This window comes from Physcomitrium patens, chromosome 5, assembly GCF_059467195.1.
Source record: "Physcomitrium patens ecotype Gransden chromosome 5, ASM5946719v1, whole genome shotgun sequence".
Classification (NCBI taxonomy): domain Eukaryota; kingdom Viridiplantae; phylum Streptophyta; class Bryopsida; order Funariales; family Funariaceae; genus Physcomitrium; species Physcomitrium patens.
Genome location: NC_143414.1, coordinates 11,552,022 through 11,568,559, shown reverse-complemented (window position 1 = coordinate 11,568,559; position 16,538 = coordinate 11,552,022). Strand labels below are relative to the sequence as shown.

General features: G+C 36.1%; 2 protein-coding genes across 2 annotated transcripts; both read left to right on the top strand.

Moving 5' to 3' along the window:
* The first annotated feature begins 4,322 nt into the window (after positions 1 to 4,322).
* On the top strand, positions 4,323 to 8,875 carry LOC112281996 (uncharacterized). The gene is made up of 9 exons (XM_024519066.3): positions 4,323 to 4,725; positions 5,353 to 5,778; positions 5,990 to 6,263; positions 6,467 to 6,623; positions 6,953 to 7,175; positions 7,451 to 7,542; positions 7,690 to 7,825; positions 7,916 to 8,247; positions 8,472 to 8,875. The coding sequence occupies exons 1-9, from the start codon at positions 4,688 to 4,690 to the stop codon at positions 8,849 to 8,851; spliced, it is 2,058 nt and encodes a 685-aa protein (XP_024374834.1). The 5' UTR covers positions 4,323 to 4,687; the 3' UTR covers positions 8,852 to 8,875.
* Positions 8,876 to 10,676: 1,801 nt separating this feature from the next.
* LOC112282461 (uncharacterized) lies at positions 10,677 to 16,418 on the top strand. Its single transcript, XM_024520048.3, has 11 exons — positions 10,677 to 11,219; positions 11,933 to 12,181; positions 12,414 to 12,500; positions 12,773 to 12,940; positions 13,067 to 13,340; positions 13,566 to 13,722; positions 13,984 to 14,206; positions 14,651 to 14,742; positions 15,098 to 15,233; positions 15,329 to 15,660; positions 16,029 to 16,418. Exons 1-11 carry the CDS (start codon positions 11,155 to 11,157, stop codon positions 16,322 to 16,324), a joined length of 2,079 nt encoding a protein of 692 aa, XP_024375816.1. The 5' UTR covers positions 10,677 to 11,154; the 3' UTR covers positions 16,325 to 16,418.
* The last annotated feature ends 120 nt before the right edge of the window (positions 16,419 to 16,538 follow it).

Below are 16,538 nucleotides of genomic sequence, written 5' to 3'. Positions count from 1 at the left end.
GCAAGAGTAAAGTCTTTTTTCAATCTTATCAATTTCTTTCTTATTTTTAGTCTAGTTTCAAGAAGTCTCTAATTTTCTTATCATTTAGTAATAGCCATATTAATTTTTTTAATATATATATTATTTTATCATACTTCTTTAAAAAAATCACACTTTTTTATTTATTTTTATCAAGTTTTTGCCCTTAGCATTTTGTCATCTCTGTTTGATACTTATCTTGGTTGTTTATGTATCTTCTTTGAGTTTTTATCTTTGATATAGGTACATCCAAAAAATATGGAGGCTTAGAATTTGCTACGTATTTTTTTGTAGATCTTGCTACTTGACACAAGTGCAAGGAGATTAAAGAAGAAATAGGAGATCAAAATATTCAATAAAAAATTTGAAATCTACATTTTGTATTGACAATTCTTTCATCAATTTTCACTACACCATATCTTTTGTTGGCTTTTATTGCACCACATCAATCCACACCTAATGCAAGGTCAAACAAGAGATAATATAAGATCTATTCTATTTTTAATTTAAAAAGTGTTCATAATTTTTTTAAATAGTTTGCTTTAACTTTTGAAGCTTTTTACTATGAAGAGATATATATGCAACATTCTATAAGTTCATATAACTTGACTTCTTCTTTAAAGTTTATTTCTAAATGATTTTATAAATGATTCAATGAATAATTAACTTTATGCTAAAATTAGAGATTAAATGGAGTCAATGACCATACTTTTAAATGGCTTCAAAAATTCAATTGTAATATCTCACAAATCAAACAAAATAGTGGTTGGGTTATCTTAGTTACAATTGAAAAAATATATATATTAAAGAAAGTTAGAAAAGGAATCTATAGTGAAAGTTGGTATTCACTATGAATTTATAGGAGTTCAAATGCACAAAGGCATTAAGGAATTTCTTATAAAAATTTCACTTCCAAGATAAAAAAAAAAGACTATCTGGATGGACAACTATAGTACTAATGTTGAGGCTGTAAGAGCTTTTGATGCTAATCAATAATTTATCAATGAAGTCAATGACTCCAAAAAAATATAACTTTAAATAATGCAAATAATATAAATTGAAGAATTTTATTGAATCTTGATACTTTTGTATGAATCTATTATCATATTTTTATTTTTAGGTATTTTTAATACCAAAAAATTTGATAAGAAACATAATTTTTATGTCTTGAAGAAAAAATTTTCATTGTTATTATCTCATCTATTACTAAAAAATATTGAAAGGATAGACAAATTAAAGTTCTTTATTTAAAAGCCATGTAAAGAAACAATAGTAGCAACTTATTGGATGTGGATAAATAGAGTTCAACTACATTGAAATAAATCAATTGAAAAAATATTAGATGCTAAAGTAAAAAATACCAATACCTTCAATGAATCTTTTTAATTATCTAGTCTCTTTGAAGATCCACATAAAACTACTAAAATTGAATTTGAAGTTAAATATGGAGACAAGCCATTAGATATGAAATTACTTTGAGGTACACAAAAATCAAATGATTGGATATCCAAACTAATATTGGACTTATATGGCTTACTGCAACTATGAACCTATAAAAAATATCCAATATTAACCAAATATTTGACAACCACTCTTCACAATACTTCTATCTTATATTAATAAAAGGCATGGTGCAATAAAAACTAACAAAAAACTACTAACATAAGGTGTAGTTTACAAAATTTATTTTAGATGCTATGCCCACATATGCTTTTGCAAGAAGTATTAGTAGACTACCAAGACCATTAAAAAGAGGAAGGTTAATGCTGTCATATTATAACACAACTATATGGTAAAAATATAATCAAAAATAAATTTCTAATTAATATTTAAACATCTTAGTTCAATAATGATTTAAGACATTTAAACATGTCTTTTACAAAAGCGTCTTAGTTTATTTTCTTATCTTAATAGCTAATAGATTAAAGATTGGTTAATAATTTTATCTTCTAGATTGTAGAAATTCTTTTATTACTTTAAAGAGGCTATAAAATAATAAAAATAATGTAAAAAAGGTAAATAATTAGTATGGTTGATACTAGGATTAAGTTCAAGATAGGATCAAGCTAAAGAATTTCTAGGATAGATTGGATTGATACATAGAGGTTGACCATTTAAAATTAGACCTCTAGCTATTAAAATAACTATCTGGGACAAAATATGGAAGTATTTGGAGATCAATAACTAGAATTGAAGAGTTAGCTTTAAGCTTGTTTCAAAAGCATAAGGCTTGTTTTTATAAGATTTAGAATAACTTTTCAATTATTATTCAAAGTTAGGATTTATATTGGTGACTTTGGATTTATGTAATATAATTAAGAAAAGTACTCTCACCTAGTTTAAGTAATTGATATCACATCTATAATTCAAACTTTGATTATATTTAGTTGGTTGGATATGCTAAGTATGCATAAAATTTTGTATTAATTTAATAATGAAATTGAGAGTTATCTAGGTTTTGGTACAAGAGGGTATCAAAAGTTGAGAATTTGGAATTGGATAGGATTTCTATAATATCTAAAGATCTATTAATTGAAATAAGGTGAAATTTGGCATAATCTTAAAAGACTTAAAATCAAGCTATACAAAAAATTTGAGTTGAAGTTAATTGTTTAAGAAGTAGAAATTGCTAGTAGAATATCTACATCAACTTTCAAGTTGGCATGTGAGTAACATCAATGCAATTTTTAGGATGTTTTCTTACAATTAGTAAGTTGGATTGGGCTTAATTTTTCTAAACATGTAGAAGACTTATAGTGGCATTTGTATGCAAAATTTTACACTAAGTGGATAATCAAATTAGAAGTTATAGCTTACTGAAGCTCATTGACTATGATTAGGACTTCCAAAGAGATATTAAAATTGCCTAATTATGAAAGTAATAAGGCAATTGAAATTTGTGTATGATTGAGGTTACTAAATAGAGTGTTTTTGAGTACTTTGTATTGGTTTTAAGCACTTTTGAATTAAAATTTGAATTGCATTTTTTTTTATATGGATGAAATCTATTAGGATTTCTTAGATACTTATAAAATATAACTTCACCTTCCACAATTAAGTTCTTGGTGCATTTCCAAAGAAGACAACATGTAGTACAACATTGCCCTCTTTAATTTCCTTATAGTTGTGTCAAGTGATAGGATCTATATAAAACCCCCATCTATTTTCAAGCCTCCATATTTTTTGAGTGTACATATATCAATATGAGATGTATATGTGTGTATGTGTGTGTGTAGCAACTTAAGGTATGTTTGTAGCCTAAGCCTAAGTAATAATGTTATAAAATCTAATACATTAGAAGGCAAAAAAAATTCTGATAGTTTTGAATAGGAAAAAATAATATTTAGAATTTTTTTCAAATTAATTTTTGTGATTGCTTAGAAAAATAATAATTTAATTATATACTAAAAATTAAAGTACACAAAACTAAAACATTTCATTAAATATTACAAAAATAAAATAAAATAAAATAAATATTAATTATTTATTTGAACATATTTTATTACTTTACAAATTTGTGCATTTGTATAATATTAAAAAACATATAACAACTAAGATTATTTTTAATAAAAATAAAATATATTCAAAAAACACTCATTCAAATATTTTTCATGGCATCTTTTGCTAATATTATTTTAGACATATTTGAGATAATGATTTATATTCAAAAAATAAATTTTATTAATCAAAATTGTTCATTCTTGTTTTTATTTTTTTATTTTTTTATAATTTAGTGTATGTATATTTACAAGAGAAATTAATATCATCTGTTCTTCTTGAAATAGTCAGGCAATCATTGTCTATTGTCTTCCAAAACATTTAAAAAAACCACAAATTTTTTTTATCTCAATTCAAAGATCATAAAAAATATGTTGTTACTGGCTATCTCTAATTAGCTTTAAATTGGAAGCGCTTCTAACCATTAATAAAGCATGGATGATCAATAGTTAATTATAATTTTTTTAGATAAGGTACTGGAAATTAACGCTCTCTGCAATCAAAATGTGGTTTTTCATGCAAATCTAATCAGCAGTTATAAAAGTACAATAAACTGCTTGTTCCAAATTTGCCTTGGAACCAAGAGTTCATGACCCAACGACGACGTGAGATAGAAATGGACGAGAAAACTCGACGAAAGAGACCAACTAAAAAATATTCCGTCGACGAAGCCCAGAATCCGGCCAAATCCGCCACGTCGCGGACGGAGCTCCGTCATCTCGAACGATTTTCGAGGAATCTTATCCATTGCATTTGGAGTTGCACGAGTTTCTGTTGAGGACGGAAGCTCTCTTCAAAAATGTACGCGCTGCTTTTCTGCGTTTGTGAAATCCCGAAACCAACTTCTAGGAGCTTAGATTTGTTGCAAATCGGAGGGTTTGCAAGCTCCGGCATCGTTGCGAATCAGTAAACAGCGGCCAGCTGCAGAGTAGCCGAAATATTGCACGAATTCTCTCAGGAGGGCTTTAGGGCTCGCATTCCTCTAAAAGTTTTGCTGTATTGCAAGCGTGGCTCGGCAGAGGTTTATCGTTTCCGTGGAATTTCCTAGTGGTGGTTGAATTGACGGGTCTGAACAAGGAGGAGGAGTTTCCAAGCGTGGCGCGTAGCTGGGTTTGTATGAGTGGAATTGAGCAGAGAAGCATTTGACAGAAGAGTGGTTGGCACCATTGCAATGGCGAAATCGCTTGCTCTCTCGGTCTTTAAAGCTCGGTATTGTTTTCCCCATTTTTGTGTTCTCTACCGGACATGTCGTTTTGTTGCTTCGGCGAAACTATATCGAATGTATGAATTGCGTGAGGTCTCAAGCGTACTGTAATTGTTGGAGAGCAGTGATTACGAATAAGCCTTCTGCTGAGAATTTTCCTTGTTCGAATTTTAGCTTCGGGTCTCCGGGCATCGTCATTAGAAGCGTATAGGTTAGGATTATTACGGCAGGTCTGGGGGAGAATGTGATTGTGAGGAGCGGGAAGGCCTAGGGCGAATTTGGGAGTGATGCTGTAGCCTGTAGAGCTTTGAATTACGTGTTAAAATCTTGAATCACACGAAGTTTTGGGTTAGAAAGTTGGTCAGGACGGTGCGAATGTCTGAAGTTGACATTTTAGTTTATACTTGACAATTCTGGCGATTGGACTGTTAAATGTACTTGCTCGAGGTCTCTAGGGTTTAGGGTTTAGGGCTGTGTATGAATGTTGCACCATCCAGACCAGACCGAAGGTGTGGTGGAGCTATTCTTCAAGCGTCGCTGTAGAATGTGCAGAATAAAGCTGGACAAAGGAGTTGATACTCAGTATAAACCGTGCTGATATTAGCCATTGGATTGGAAATGTGGTGTTGCAGGGGTGTCTCTGCTCAGCATCTTTGTCACATCGTTGTAGAGTCTGGTGTCAAAAACCAGGATTCAAGAAGTTTCAGGTGTCCAGCGTATGCGAAGACGAGCTTGCCAAAAATTGTTTTGAAAGTTTCTTGCGCACGTAAATGTCGAGAAGTAATCAAAGGACAACCATTCTCAAGCTTTTACGGCGTGTTACCCGAAAGCTTCTGCTGCGATTCAAACAGACATGGCAGAAAGCACCTGGATGTTTCCTTATCACGAGCTATAAAGGCAGAAGGTAAATTTGGGAATGAAGGCTTCAGAAAATTAGAAGTGATTGAGGATAACCATGAAAATGTTGAATCAGCGCTTGAGGATCAGTTCCGTTCCTTTGAAAAGGCTATGGAATCGCAGGACGATCAACTCGCTGAACGAATTATGGAGGAAATGGGGTACAAGTTCTTTTCCTCGTGAACATTTCCCTTTCTTATGCAATTGAGAGGTGATTGGGTAATAGCTTAACATTTTTAAGCTCATTGTGTAAAGAACTACTATTTGGTGATTTTAACTGAAAGTGGACCTCATTGGTATTCTTCATGTTTGACCTTTCAGGTATTATATAACGTCCCGTAATCACTGATGTCATAATTTTCTTTTCAACAGATATTCTGTGGATATAAAACAGATGAAGGGCTTGGTGAATGAAGTAAACGCCATGCAAATGCAGCTACAAGATCTGCATGATCAAGTTGTACAGTTGGTGGAAGAAGCAGACGAGGATACTGCCATTGGCTTAATAGAAGCCAATCTTGAAGTTGTAATGGAGCAGCTTGAGTCTGGCTATCGAGGAATGGAGCAAGTTACCATGCTGGATACTCTGGCCCAGCTGCGAATGAGTTTGGGTCAATTCGAGGAGGCTGAGTATTTGTTAGAGATGGTTTGTTAATCTATTGAACCTTTTCCAGGAGTTGTGCTTGTGAATATTAGCCACAGAACTATGTTTGTAACTTTATTACATTTGTCACTGTATAAGTCATGTATGGATATATATATATATATATATATATATATATATTTATTTATGTGTGTGTGTGTGTTTCTCTTTCAAATACTCAGGATTAAACGTGTCCATGTCCGCAGATTAAGGAGCTATTGGAGGTTGTTGGAATCGACTCACTGCAACCCCTTGCCGACAGGGTATTAGAGCACATGGGAACCATGTACGCTGCGTTAGACAAACCTGCTGAGGGACAACTCTATTATGTGAAGAGTCTTGAAATTCAAGAGGACTTAGTCGGTAAATATTTGCAACATTTGCAGTTTTCGTTTTCTCTGTTTATTTAATTTCAAGATTAGTCAAGCAGTTATTGAATCAAGTTACGGGACTGAGCTTTTATAATCATAGTCTGTGCAATCCTGATATTCCTGCATCTATGATCAGTAGATCTTTTAGTAGTGTTTGAAGAACCGACTGAAGGAATTTTACTTGAGCTCAATTACTTGAATTCTAAAACTGCATGGTTAAGTTGTACGTTTTCTAGTTTTACTAAGTTGACTTTAAGCGTGCATTTGATCTTAATATGTGAATTACTAGTGAGTTCATGGGACTATGTTGACCATGTGCAGGAAAGGATAGTCCGTTGCTAGTAACTACGCTTTTGGGGTTGGCTAGCACATACACTGACATGGACGAGTTAGGGGGAGCTATCGAGGTTTACAATAGAGTAGTGACAATAATCGAGAAAACAAAAGGCTCCAACGATGAAACACTGGCACTTCCTCTTTCCAAACTAGGACATTGTCTCTTGGAAGAAGATAGGATTGATGAAGCTGAAAGTGTCTTGCATAGGTGAGTTTTTTGAATTGATTTATTCTATGGAATAGACTGTCGATTGTGGATTGTCGTGTTACAATTTTACGTGCACGATTTAATTGATTTTCAGCATAGTTACGCTCTGAATTGTAGTGTATTTATCAGGATTCTGCAGTGTATATGTATCAAATCCTTTTGTATTTGTGTTTCTCGTATGCGTGCTTATCCAGTATCCCACGTCCAACACTCTTATGAGTATTATCATATGTCAAAGCTTGCTGGGGTGGCAATCTGACTATATGGTGTTGCAGGGCATTAGAACTTGTGGAGCAAAAGTATGGACCAAAGGATGGCAGAGTTGGGGTTGCCAAATGTGCACTAGCTCGAGTTCAAGCCTCTGCTGGTATGCAATTAATGTTTAACTCTGAACGTGCTCATGATTCCAACCTTTCACTCTATGCCACATATTTCTTCCTTTGTGAACAATCGATATTCTTAAACATCTTGAATGCAAATAAAACTTGAGCGCGGATTTACCTGCCATTCACAGGTGCGGTTGATGAATCTATTTTCTTGTATCAAGAGGGATTGCAACTCATGGAAAACTGCGACAGCATGAGAGAGGGTGATCCATCCATGGAGACAGCACGCACAGATCTGGCTGAGCTGCTCAACCTTGTAGGGAGGTAAATAAATCTTGTGAAACTTGAATGTTTTCACTTCTACAATATCTTGTTTTAGCAGTAGGAGGTGCTGAGAAAGTTGATCATGAACAGGAATGATGAAGCGGAGAAGTTGTGGGAAGAAAATTTGCGCGTGAAGGAAAGATTGTTCGGTCCTAATCATCCCTCTGTGATAGTGCATCTGCAAAACTTGGCAACGTCATATGCCACAGCCGGAAAGCATGAGAAGTGTGAACCATTGCTGCGGCGCAGTTTGAAGCTAACAGTAGAAGAAATGGGCCCAAATGCTCCACAAGTGTCCGTGCCATTGGAGTGCTTGGCAACAGCATTGCACCATCTGGGACGTCAGGTGGAAGCAGAACCAATTGCTCGCCGAGCCCTGGAAATCCGGGAGGCTGCTTTTGGTCCTGACAGTGCCATTGTCGGTAAGTTAGCCCTTGTGAAGTCCTCTTGCAAAGATTTAAGAGGTTTTACTCCTTATTCCCTATCTGCTTCGGTAGCTCCCAATAATTTCATCCCTCACCTAAAGTTCTACAGTATTCAATCACTCTTCAATATTTTTGTTTGTTTTCGGTGAAGTATGTTTAGTTCTAAACGGAATTACAACTAAGGCTTTTTATTTTTTATTTTTTTATTTTTTTGTCTGCAGGGGAAGGATGCAACTGCTTGGCGTCTATCTTGCATGCTAATGGAAAATACCACGAGGCTCTGACGTTGATGAGGCGTGTGTTAGCCATTCAAGAGAAGGAGCTAGGCTCTGACAGTCCTGCTCTTGTACTCACGTTAGAGTTGTTAATTATGCTTTTAGACAAGTGTGGAAGAGAAGAAGAGATTGAGCCTTTGTATCTGAGGTTAGCCAAGCTGAGCGCTTCAGAACAAGTAACTGGAGAGGGAGAGGGAGAGGATTATATCGACGACGACTTTGATATAAGAAATTTAGGAGATTTAGGGAAACTCTTTGGAAGTAGAGCTGCACCTGCATCCAACATGCTTGATGTAGGAGATGACAAAGATATTATAGATATTTGAATTTAATATGTCCAAGCTTAAGTATCTGCCCTGAGTGAATCTATTGGGTTGTTTGATTGTAGGGAATGCAATGCTGAACTTTTTGATCAATTTAGGACTGGGAGTTTTGGCACCTTTGAGAATTTTCTTGAATGGTTTGACACAAACTTGTATCGTATAGTTTTTATGCAAGTGTTGGGTTTTTGTTTGCGAGGTTTGCCATGTGCACTATATCATGGAGAGATTAGGCTTCATTGCGTCTCAGCAATACTTAGGCGCCTTCAATTTCCTACACAATGGACTACTTGAGAAAGGAGGGCACAATATACATGTATTGTGCAGACAATCCTATATTGCTTGATGTAAAAAGAAATTTGTAACCCTGCAATTGCTTATTCGGTGGGAATTTGACATCGCAGGAATACACAAGTTGCTATAGGTTGGTAGAATTATTTTTTCATACTTATATACATATATACATATATATATGTCTGTATGTATACAAACAAAATTCGAAACATATAATGTTTTGAATAGAAATAGTACAAAATTGAAACAAATTGATTTTGTAACTTTCTTTTTGAACAAATATTCTATTTTAGAAAAAACTATAAAAAAAATGTTTGGGAATATCAAATTAAAAGAAAAGTATATATTTATTCACAAACAAACTACTTTTTAATGTTTATTACATGAGAGTTGTTAGTTCTGTAAAGTAGTAGAAAGCCTCTAAGTTAAAGGTAGAAATTAGTTGTTTTGTAATTTGTTGAACTATCAAAGTTTAGTTAAGTAATCCGCCAAATGTACTCTTATACAATGTTGTGTGTAATTTGAGTTTATTGTGATTTCTGTTCAATGATGATTTTCCAAAAACCATCATTTTTTTTTTTTTTTCTTTCTGTTGAAAACATTTTCTAAAAAGTTGGTCCTTACTATTGCAATGTTGATATTAATTAGCACTCATGTAATAGTCTATGCTTGATAGGTCTTGAAAGAGCTAAAGCAATAACAGAATAAAAGGCTACTTCACATTTTTTAGATTTGTTTTCATTTTTTCATAATAATAATAATAATAATCAAAATAATTTTAAATAAAACTTGTGTAAATGCAACACTTTAGAAAAAGACAATTGAAAATTTGAAAAAATGTATCCCTACCTTACTGGGGAAATAACTGAAAATCTTGATTGCTAAAGCTTTATGCCAAAGGTAACATATCAACTAATAAAATATGAAAATATCATGTTTAATTATTTAAAAGAAAAAATCAGAAAAATTATACAAGAGTGTTTCAATCTTAAAATTACTCATGGAATAGTTATATAAAGGGACAGAGAGGAATGTTTAATGTTTAAATGAAAAATATGGTAATCATGATGAATGTGGTTGGATTTCACTGGTTTTGTATATAGCAGTAGAGAAATGAATTTAGAGGTCATTTTGTTTTTTACAATAGTTAAGATGGATGGGTCAATTTAGTAAAAGCGTGGATCTATTTAACATTCCCCTCTAGATATATATATATATATATATATATATATAATTTCTAGTTATGATTTAAAAAATATTTTAATGATGATTATCTGTTCTTTTATCAATAATATCCGTATTTCAACTTCATGTTTTACATTTCATTTTACGAAAAATAAGACATAAACCTCAGACAAGGTGGGAACGGAGAGAGGATCTGTTCTGAGTCCCTTCTGTGTTGGTGGATGGATGAACATGCGACGAAGGGGCCTCATATCGGATGAACATATAATTCATCCACTATCAGCTCATTCATCCATCCATCAGGTTTCCAAGGGAAAGCCAAGATGATGAAGATGATGACGAGATGGCTGCCTGGAACTCGCACAACGCAGCAGCGCTGCCGAAAGCGGCACAACGCAGTAGCAGCAACACTTCATCGCACCAATTCATAGCTCGCTCGTGCCTCACTGCACTCGCAATCCCCCTTTCGCACTTGGGTTGTGCCGAGTCGCTCTCCAGGATCATTCATCATTTTGGGTTTAGGAGAACTTTCCAGATTAGGTTTCTAATCTTGCATTTGAAATTAGTGTCCGAGAAGTTGGGTTGGGTGAGGATAGAATGGTCGGGAGGAGGCCGGGGTTGTGAGAAGGCTCTTGTAAGCAGGAGGAAACGAGCTGGGTTTAGATTTTGAAATGCTTTTTCATGTAGTAGTCGATGTGATTATGGAGACTGGTGTGGTTAGTTGGAATGAAGAGGTTTAGGGGATAAGTTGGGGTTTAAGGTTGTTTGGGCTGGTGAGAGAAGCGGGTTGCATATGGCAGGGGTGCAGAGCGGAAGTGTTTGACAGAAGGATGGTCAATGCCGCATTTTCGATGGCCAAGGCCCTTGGAGTCTCGGTTTCTACTTCTATTGCCCGGTATTAGCTCTTTTCACATTTTGGTACTGATTATGCTTGTGTGTTGTAAAAATCGGATTGAATTCATTTGATATTGCTCTGTGACATGTGAATTGTGTATGGTGTGCTACTGTCGCAAGTATTTGCTTGTTTTGTTAACGGGTATGCTTCGGATGGACAGTGAGTCACTATCAAAGAGCATTGGTATTTCTGTGGTAGATTTGCTGTCGTAATTCTGTGTTGCCAGTTGTGAGAAAGAATACATAGTAGCGTGCACTAAGCTCATTGAAATTGTCGGAACGCGACTGAATCATTTTAATTAGTTTTATTATTTTTTGGTATCGAGGATACTGATGAGGAGTTCTGACTGCGTCGTAGTGAAATGACTTGGTGAAGACTCAAGCTTTGATTGTTAATGAAATTGCAGCCTTAAAAACATACTTTAAAGATGGTTGCCATAGTAGTTTCTCAATGCTGTAAAAGTATCCTGCATTTTAGGGTTGAGAGTTTATGCACTACCGTTTCAATTATTCAGGGAATCTCATCTTGGAGGAAGTAGAGTGCCGCCTGGCATGAAGCATAGGACTCGTAGAAATGAACTAGACGAAGGTTTTGAAGTTTCTACTGGTCATGAATTTACCACGGAATTGCTTACAAAGAGCTCTGTGAGTGAGGGCATGCCAACAGGCACATGGTGATGCACTTCCATAACAATTTCAATGTGGCACTTGCAGAGATGTCTTTGCCCAGCAAAGTCGTCATGTTGGGGCGGAGCCTGGAATAGCCGCTCAGATACCAACTTGCTCCAGGCATCAACCTTGTCCAACTACCAGCTTTTCTTCGAGCTCTGCGCAAGTTTCCATCATCAGAAATACATTTAACTCGCTAAAATGGAAACTTGAAAAGAGGAAAACTCAATCACGTCTGTCATCATCGAGCTTCTTTGTAGAGTTGCCTGAGAGATTCAGTCGCAGAAGTAGCAGGTATGAATGCCATTTTTGAGCATCCTGGTTTTTTTGAAAATTGGCAATTTAATCATTGCAGCTGAATAATTTAAGTATAGTCCTGGCTGATTATCCTGGTACACACAATATTTGCCTAATCCTTTCAACAATGTTTAGATTGACGCCTTATGTATTGCTAGAGAGCCAGTATTGAGAATTACAAGTGACGATTCTATTGTAGTTTATTGATCATTTTCTTTTGAGCGTGCAGACATTCTAGAAAGCTCAAGCAAACGAATGCGAAAAATAAAGATGGTGGTTCATTTCTCGATAGCCGGTTGTTGTCATCTGCACTCATGTAAGTGCAAGCTAGACGATTTATGCAATTTCACAGGCTTTAGCCATAGCATGTGGTAATATGTTGTTGAATAAACATCAAGCATTTACACTGCAAGTGGTGAGAGGAATTTGGTCTTGCAAGGAAGCAGAAGAATTTATGGCTGAGCTTGCTGTAGATTTTTTATATTTGTTTTTGATTTTTCAAAAGATAAAATTTCATTTTTCTCGTCGTAGTTGCTGCTAAGTTTTTGAAGTTCATTGATTACATTGAACCCGGCGTCGTGTTTGCAGAGGTGCAGATGGAAAACCTGGCAGTGCAGGTTACAGTAGGGTAGAAATAGTTGAGGATGACGATGATGGAACCAGTGACAGAATGCTTGAAGAACAGTTCAATCGTTTTGCGATGGCCATGGCTACGCAAGATAGTCAAATGGCACAGAAGATTATGCGAGAAATGGGGTAATGCTTCCTCTTTCTCTTTTATTTTATTTTATTTTTAAGAAAGAAGTTTTTCTGCTGTTAAAGGTTTTCTTGGTTACGAAACTGTATACTTACATCCGTATGGTTTCCTCATTTCTGGAACAGAGATGCTGAAAACAGTGGTGCGAAGACCGGGACCTCAAACGAATCCACTGAATTACATGATCAGCTACAGGAATTTTATGGGCAAGTACTTAAAATGATAGAAGAAGGAGACGAGGGGACTGCCCGTGAGTTAATTGAAGCCAATTATGAGGTTGTTGCAGAGCAACTCGAGTCTGGATACCATTGTTTGGAGCAAATTGCCATGCTGGACATCTTGGCGCAGCTGCGTTTGTGCTTAGGCGAATTTGAGGAAGCAGAGTATTTGCTAGACCAGGTTTGTCTCCTTGATTACCTCTAGAGAGCGCTTTTGTCTCCCATCAGCATCGTAAAAAGATTGAAATCAATTACTGTAATGTATGCAAATAAATTATTTTCAACTTAATTTGTAAATTGTGTGGGGTACGTAGTAGTTTGCTGTTCCCGCTTCGACTATTTTTGCACAAATTGTTCATGTCAGTCTTGGTTTAGCTTCTAAATTGCAATTTGTGCATGCATGCAGACCAAAGATTTAATGGAGATTGTTGGAATCGATTCAAAGCAGCCCCTTATTGACAGGATACTGGAGCATATGGGAAGCATGTACACAGCTTTAGGCAAGCCTGATGAAGGACTTCCGTTTTATCTCAAGAGTATTGAAATCCAAGAACATTTACTAGGTACATACCAAAACCAGAATTTGGAGCCCTTTTGGTGGGAAAAAAACCAGAATTTGGAGCCCTTATGGCTGAACTTTTTTGCGACGGAAATTTACTGTCCGAAACGTTTCACGATTACTGTTGAGTATGCTGATACATCAAAGTTTGAGTCATGCATAGAAAGTCTACGTCGAGATTGTTAATGCGAGTGCTTTAATATACCTCTGCTTTCGAGTTAAAATATTGGTTCTGGATTTTCATTATTTTGCTGTTTTTATGCAGGAGAAGAAAGTCCACTGATAGTGAAGTCACTTTTGGGATTAGCCACTACATTAACGGACATGGATGATACTATCAGGGCTATTGGAGTGTACAAAAGAGTCCTGATGATTGTAGAGAAAAACCGAGGACCTACCGATGAATCACTGGCGCTCCCGCTTTCACATTTAGGACATTGTCTATTGGAAGAAGGCAGAGTGGATGAAGCTGAGCTTGCTTTGCTTAGGTGAGAGGCTCTTTACATACTGATGACTTATCACATTAGTCTTTGGTTAATTTCAAAGTGCTGACATGCAACCTTACACGTTAGACATATCTCAAGTACTGAATATCTTCTTAAGGATGTATTTGAGTATAATCAGATTTACTTGGTGTTGGTTGTTACTTTGAATTGCATAGTTCTCTGATGTTTGGACTTTTCCTCGTGGCCTTATATGGTCTGCCCAGTCAAGGAATATAGAGGCACAGTGTACAAGCTTAATTTGTAACCTATTAAGTGGTAAATACTATCGCGCTTCTTGAGTTTTACTAAGCACTATCCAAACTTCAGGTATCCTGGTGACTTCTGTTTGGTCTCTAGTTTGTGCTTTACTACACATAGTTTTTCATTTAGTTTTTTAGCAGCACTAATTATTCCTTTCATTTCGTCTATGAATACTTGATGTTGCAGAGCCCTGAAGCTTGTGGAGAAAACATTTGGAGCACAGGATGGGAGAGTAGGGATTGCGAAATGTGCACTAGCTCGGGCTAAAGCTGCCAGAGGTGAACAATGAAATTTTGCTGAAGTTCACCATGGTCCTGGTCTCATGTTGTTTCATACTCCTGAGTCTCCTTCTCAGTGTTGTACTACTCTTAAGCCGTTTAGGTGCCTAAATTTGTACATTTGCAAATTTCAAATTATGAATCTAATTGCTGTCATATCTATTTACTTACATCCCCTATACATTGACGGTTTCTATGTAAAGCATTGCTTCGATACAAAGAAAGCAGTTGTTGGATCAATTACACGTGATTGGATCATCCTATTCTGTTTTATCCTAGTAAGTTGAGCTACCACGTTCCTTCGGAATTGGACACGATAATTTTTAAATGTCTTAACGCATCTTCGTCTTGCCAGGCGCGGTCGATGAATCTATATCCTTGTATCGGGAGGGACTGCAAGTTATGGAGGGATGCACTAAGTTTATGGATGATGATCCATCATTAGAGACAGTGCGTACAGATCTGGCTGAATTGCTCAATTTTTTAGAAAGGTACATCAACTCTCTTGGTTGTTGTTGTTTCATTGAATCCATCGTATTCTCTGGTTTTGCGCTTCAGCAATAACTTAAGATTTTTCTTTATACAGGCATGATGAAGCTGAGGAGCTCTGGGAGAAAAACCTGCATGCAAAAGAACGAGCTATTGGTCCGAATGATTCCACATTGGTGGTGCATCTCCAGAATTTGGCCACATCATATGCTGTCTCTGGAAAATATGAGAAGTGCGTGCCTCTTCTGCGACGCAGTTTGAAGCTAACGACAGCGAACCTAGGCCCCAATGCTCCGCAGGTCTCAGTGCCATTGGAGTGCTTGGCAACCGCCTTGCACCATACAGGTCGGCAGTATGAAGCTGAGCCGCTTGCTCGCCAAGCACTTAACATCCGTGAGGCTGCGTTTGGTTCGGAGAGTCCCATTGTTGGTAAGCTCGCTCATCCATTCTAGTAACTGGCTCACTTACGTTCATTCAATGGCTGCTGTTGAACTGCTAGTGTCAGATGAAGGATTTTCATGGACATACCTAAATTCAGCAGTATTAAATAAACTAGCAGGATGTTTTCTTTTACAACCGATCAAGCACTGTTATATTTATCTAAATTTTATCCTTTGGCTGATGGGTTTATGTGCCACCGTGATTATCCCTCGTGTTTGAAGATGTAGTTTCGAAATCATTTACATCTCTCACGAATGCACATTCGTCAGAGCTCAAACTGAGACTTATTTTTGTACATACAATTTTTTTGTACCAGCCTGGCTGATGAGTACAAGTGAAATTTAATGTTTGTGCAGCGGAAGCATGCAACTGCCTGGCGTCCATCCTGCATTCGATGGGAAGGTTCGAGGAGGCTCTGACGTTAATGAAACGAGTCTTAGCCATCCAAGAGAAACAAATAGGTCCCGACAGTCCAGAGCTTGCGCAAACTTTGCAGCTGATGGTTATGCTCTTAGATAAGCTAGGAAGAATAGGTGATATTGAACCACTTTACAAGAGGTTAACAAAGATAAGCACTGAACACGGAGGAGACGATGTAGAAGACGATGACATGCCCAGACGTAGCATGTTTGGTGGCATGTTTACAAGCTGAAAATTGTGAATTTGATCTTCTTGGTTGTCTCAATCTCAGTGTTATGCTTAATCAAATTCTGTTATAAATGAATTTGAAGTTCTTTTGGAAACCATTACGAATGTGCTTTGGACATAGTGCTTGATGTTTTATGTTTTGTTCGAACGCATTGTCACTCAACAGTTGATTGCTACTTTTAACGCGAATATTGAATGTCGAGGAATGGGTACAGCTG

Coding starts and splice junctions, on each gene's coding strand:
- LOC112281996 (XM_024519066.3), top strand. CDS start 4,688: ATGGCGAAATCGCTTGCTCTCTCGGTCTTTAAAGCTCG. Junction 5,779..5,989: donor CGAATTATGGAGGAAATGGG/GTACAAGTTCTT, acceptor TCTTTTCAACAG/ATATTCTGTGGATATAAAAC. Junction 8,248..8,471: donor TCCTGACAGTGCCATTGTCG/GTAAGTTAGCCC, acceptor TTTTGTCTGCAG/GGGAAGGATGCAACTGCTTG.
- LOC112282461 (XM_024520048.3), top strand. CDS start 11,155: ATGGTCAATGCCGCATTTTCGATGGCCAAGGCCCTTGGAGTCTCGGTT. Junction 13,341..13,565: donor CAGAGTATTTGCTAGACCAG/GTTTGTCTCCTT, acceptor GCATGCATGCAG/ACCAAAGATTTAATGGAGAT. Junction 15,661..16,028: donor TTCGGAGAGTCCCATTGTTG/GTAAGCTCGCTC, acceptor ATGTTTGTGCAG/CGGAAGCATGCAACTGCCTG.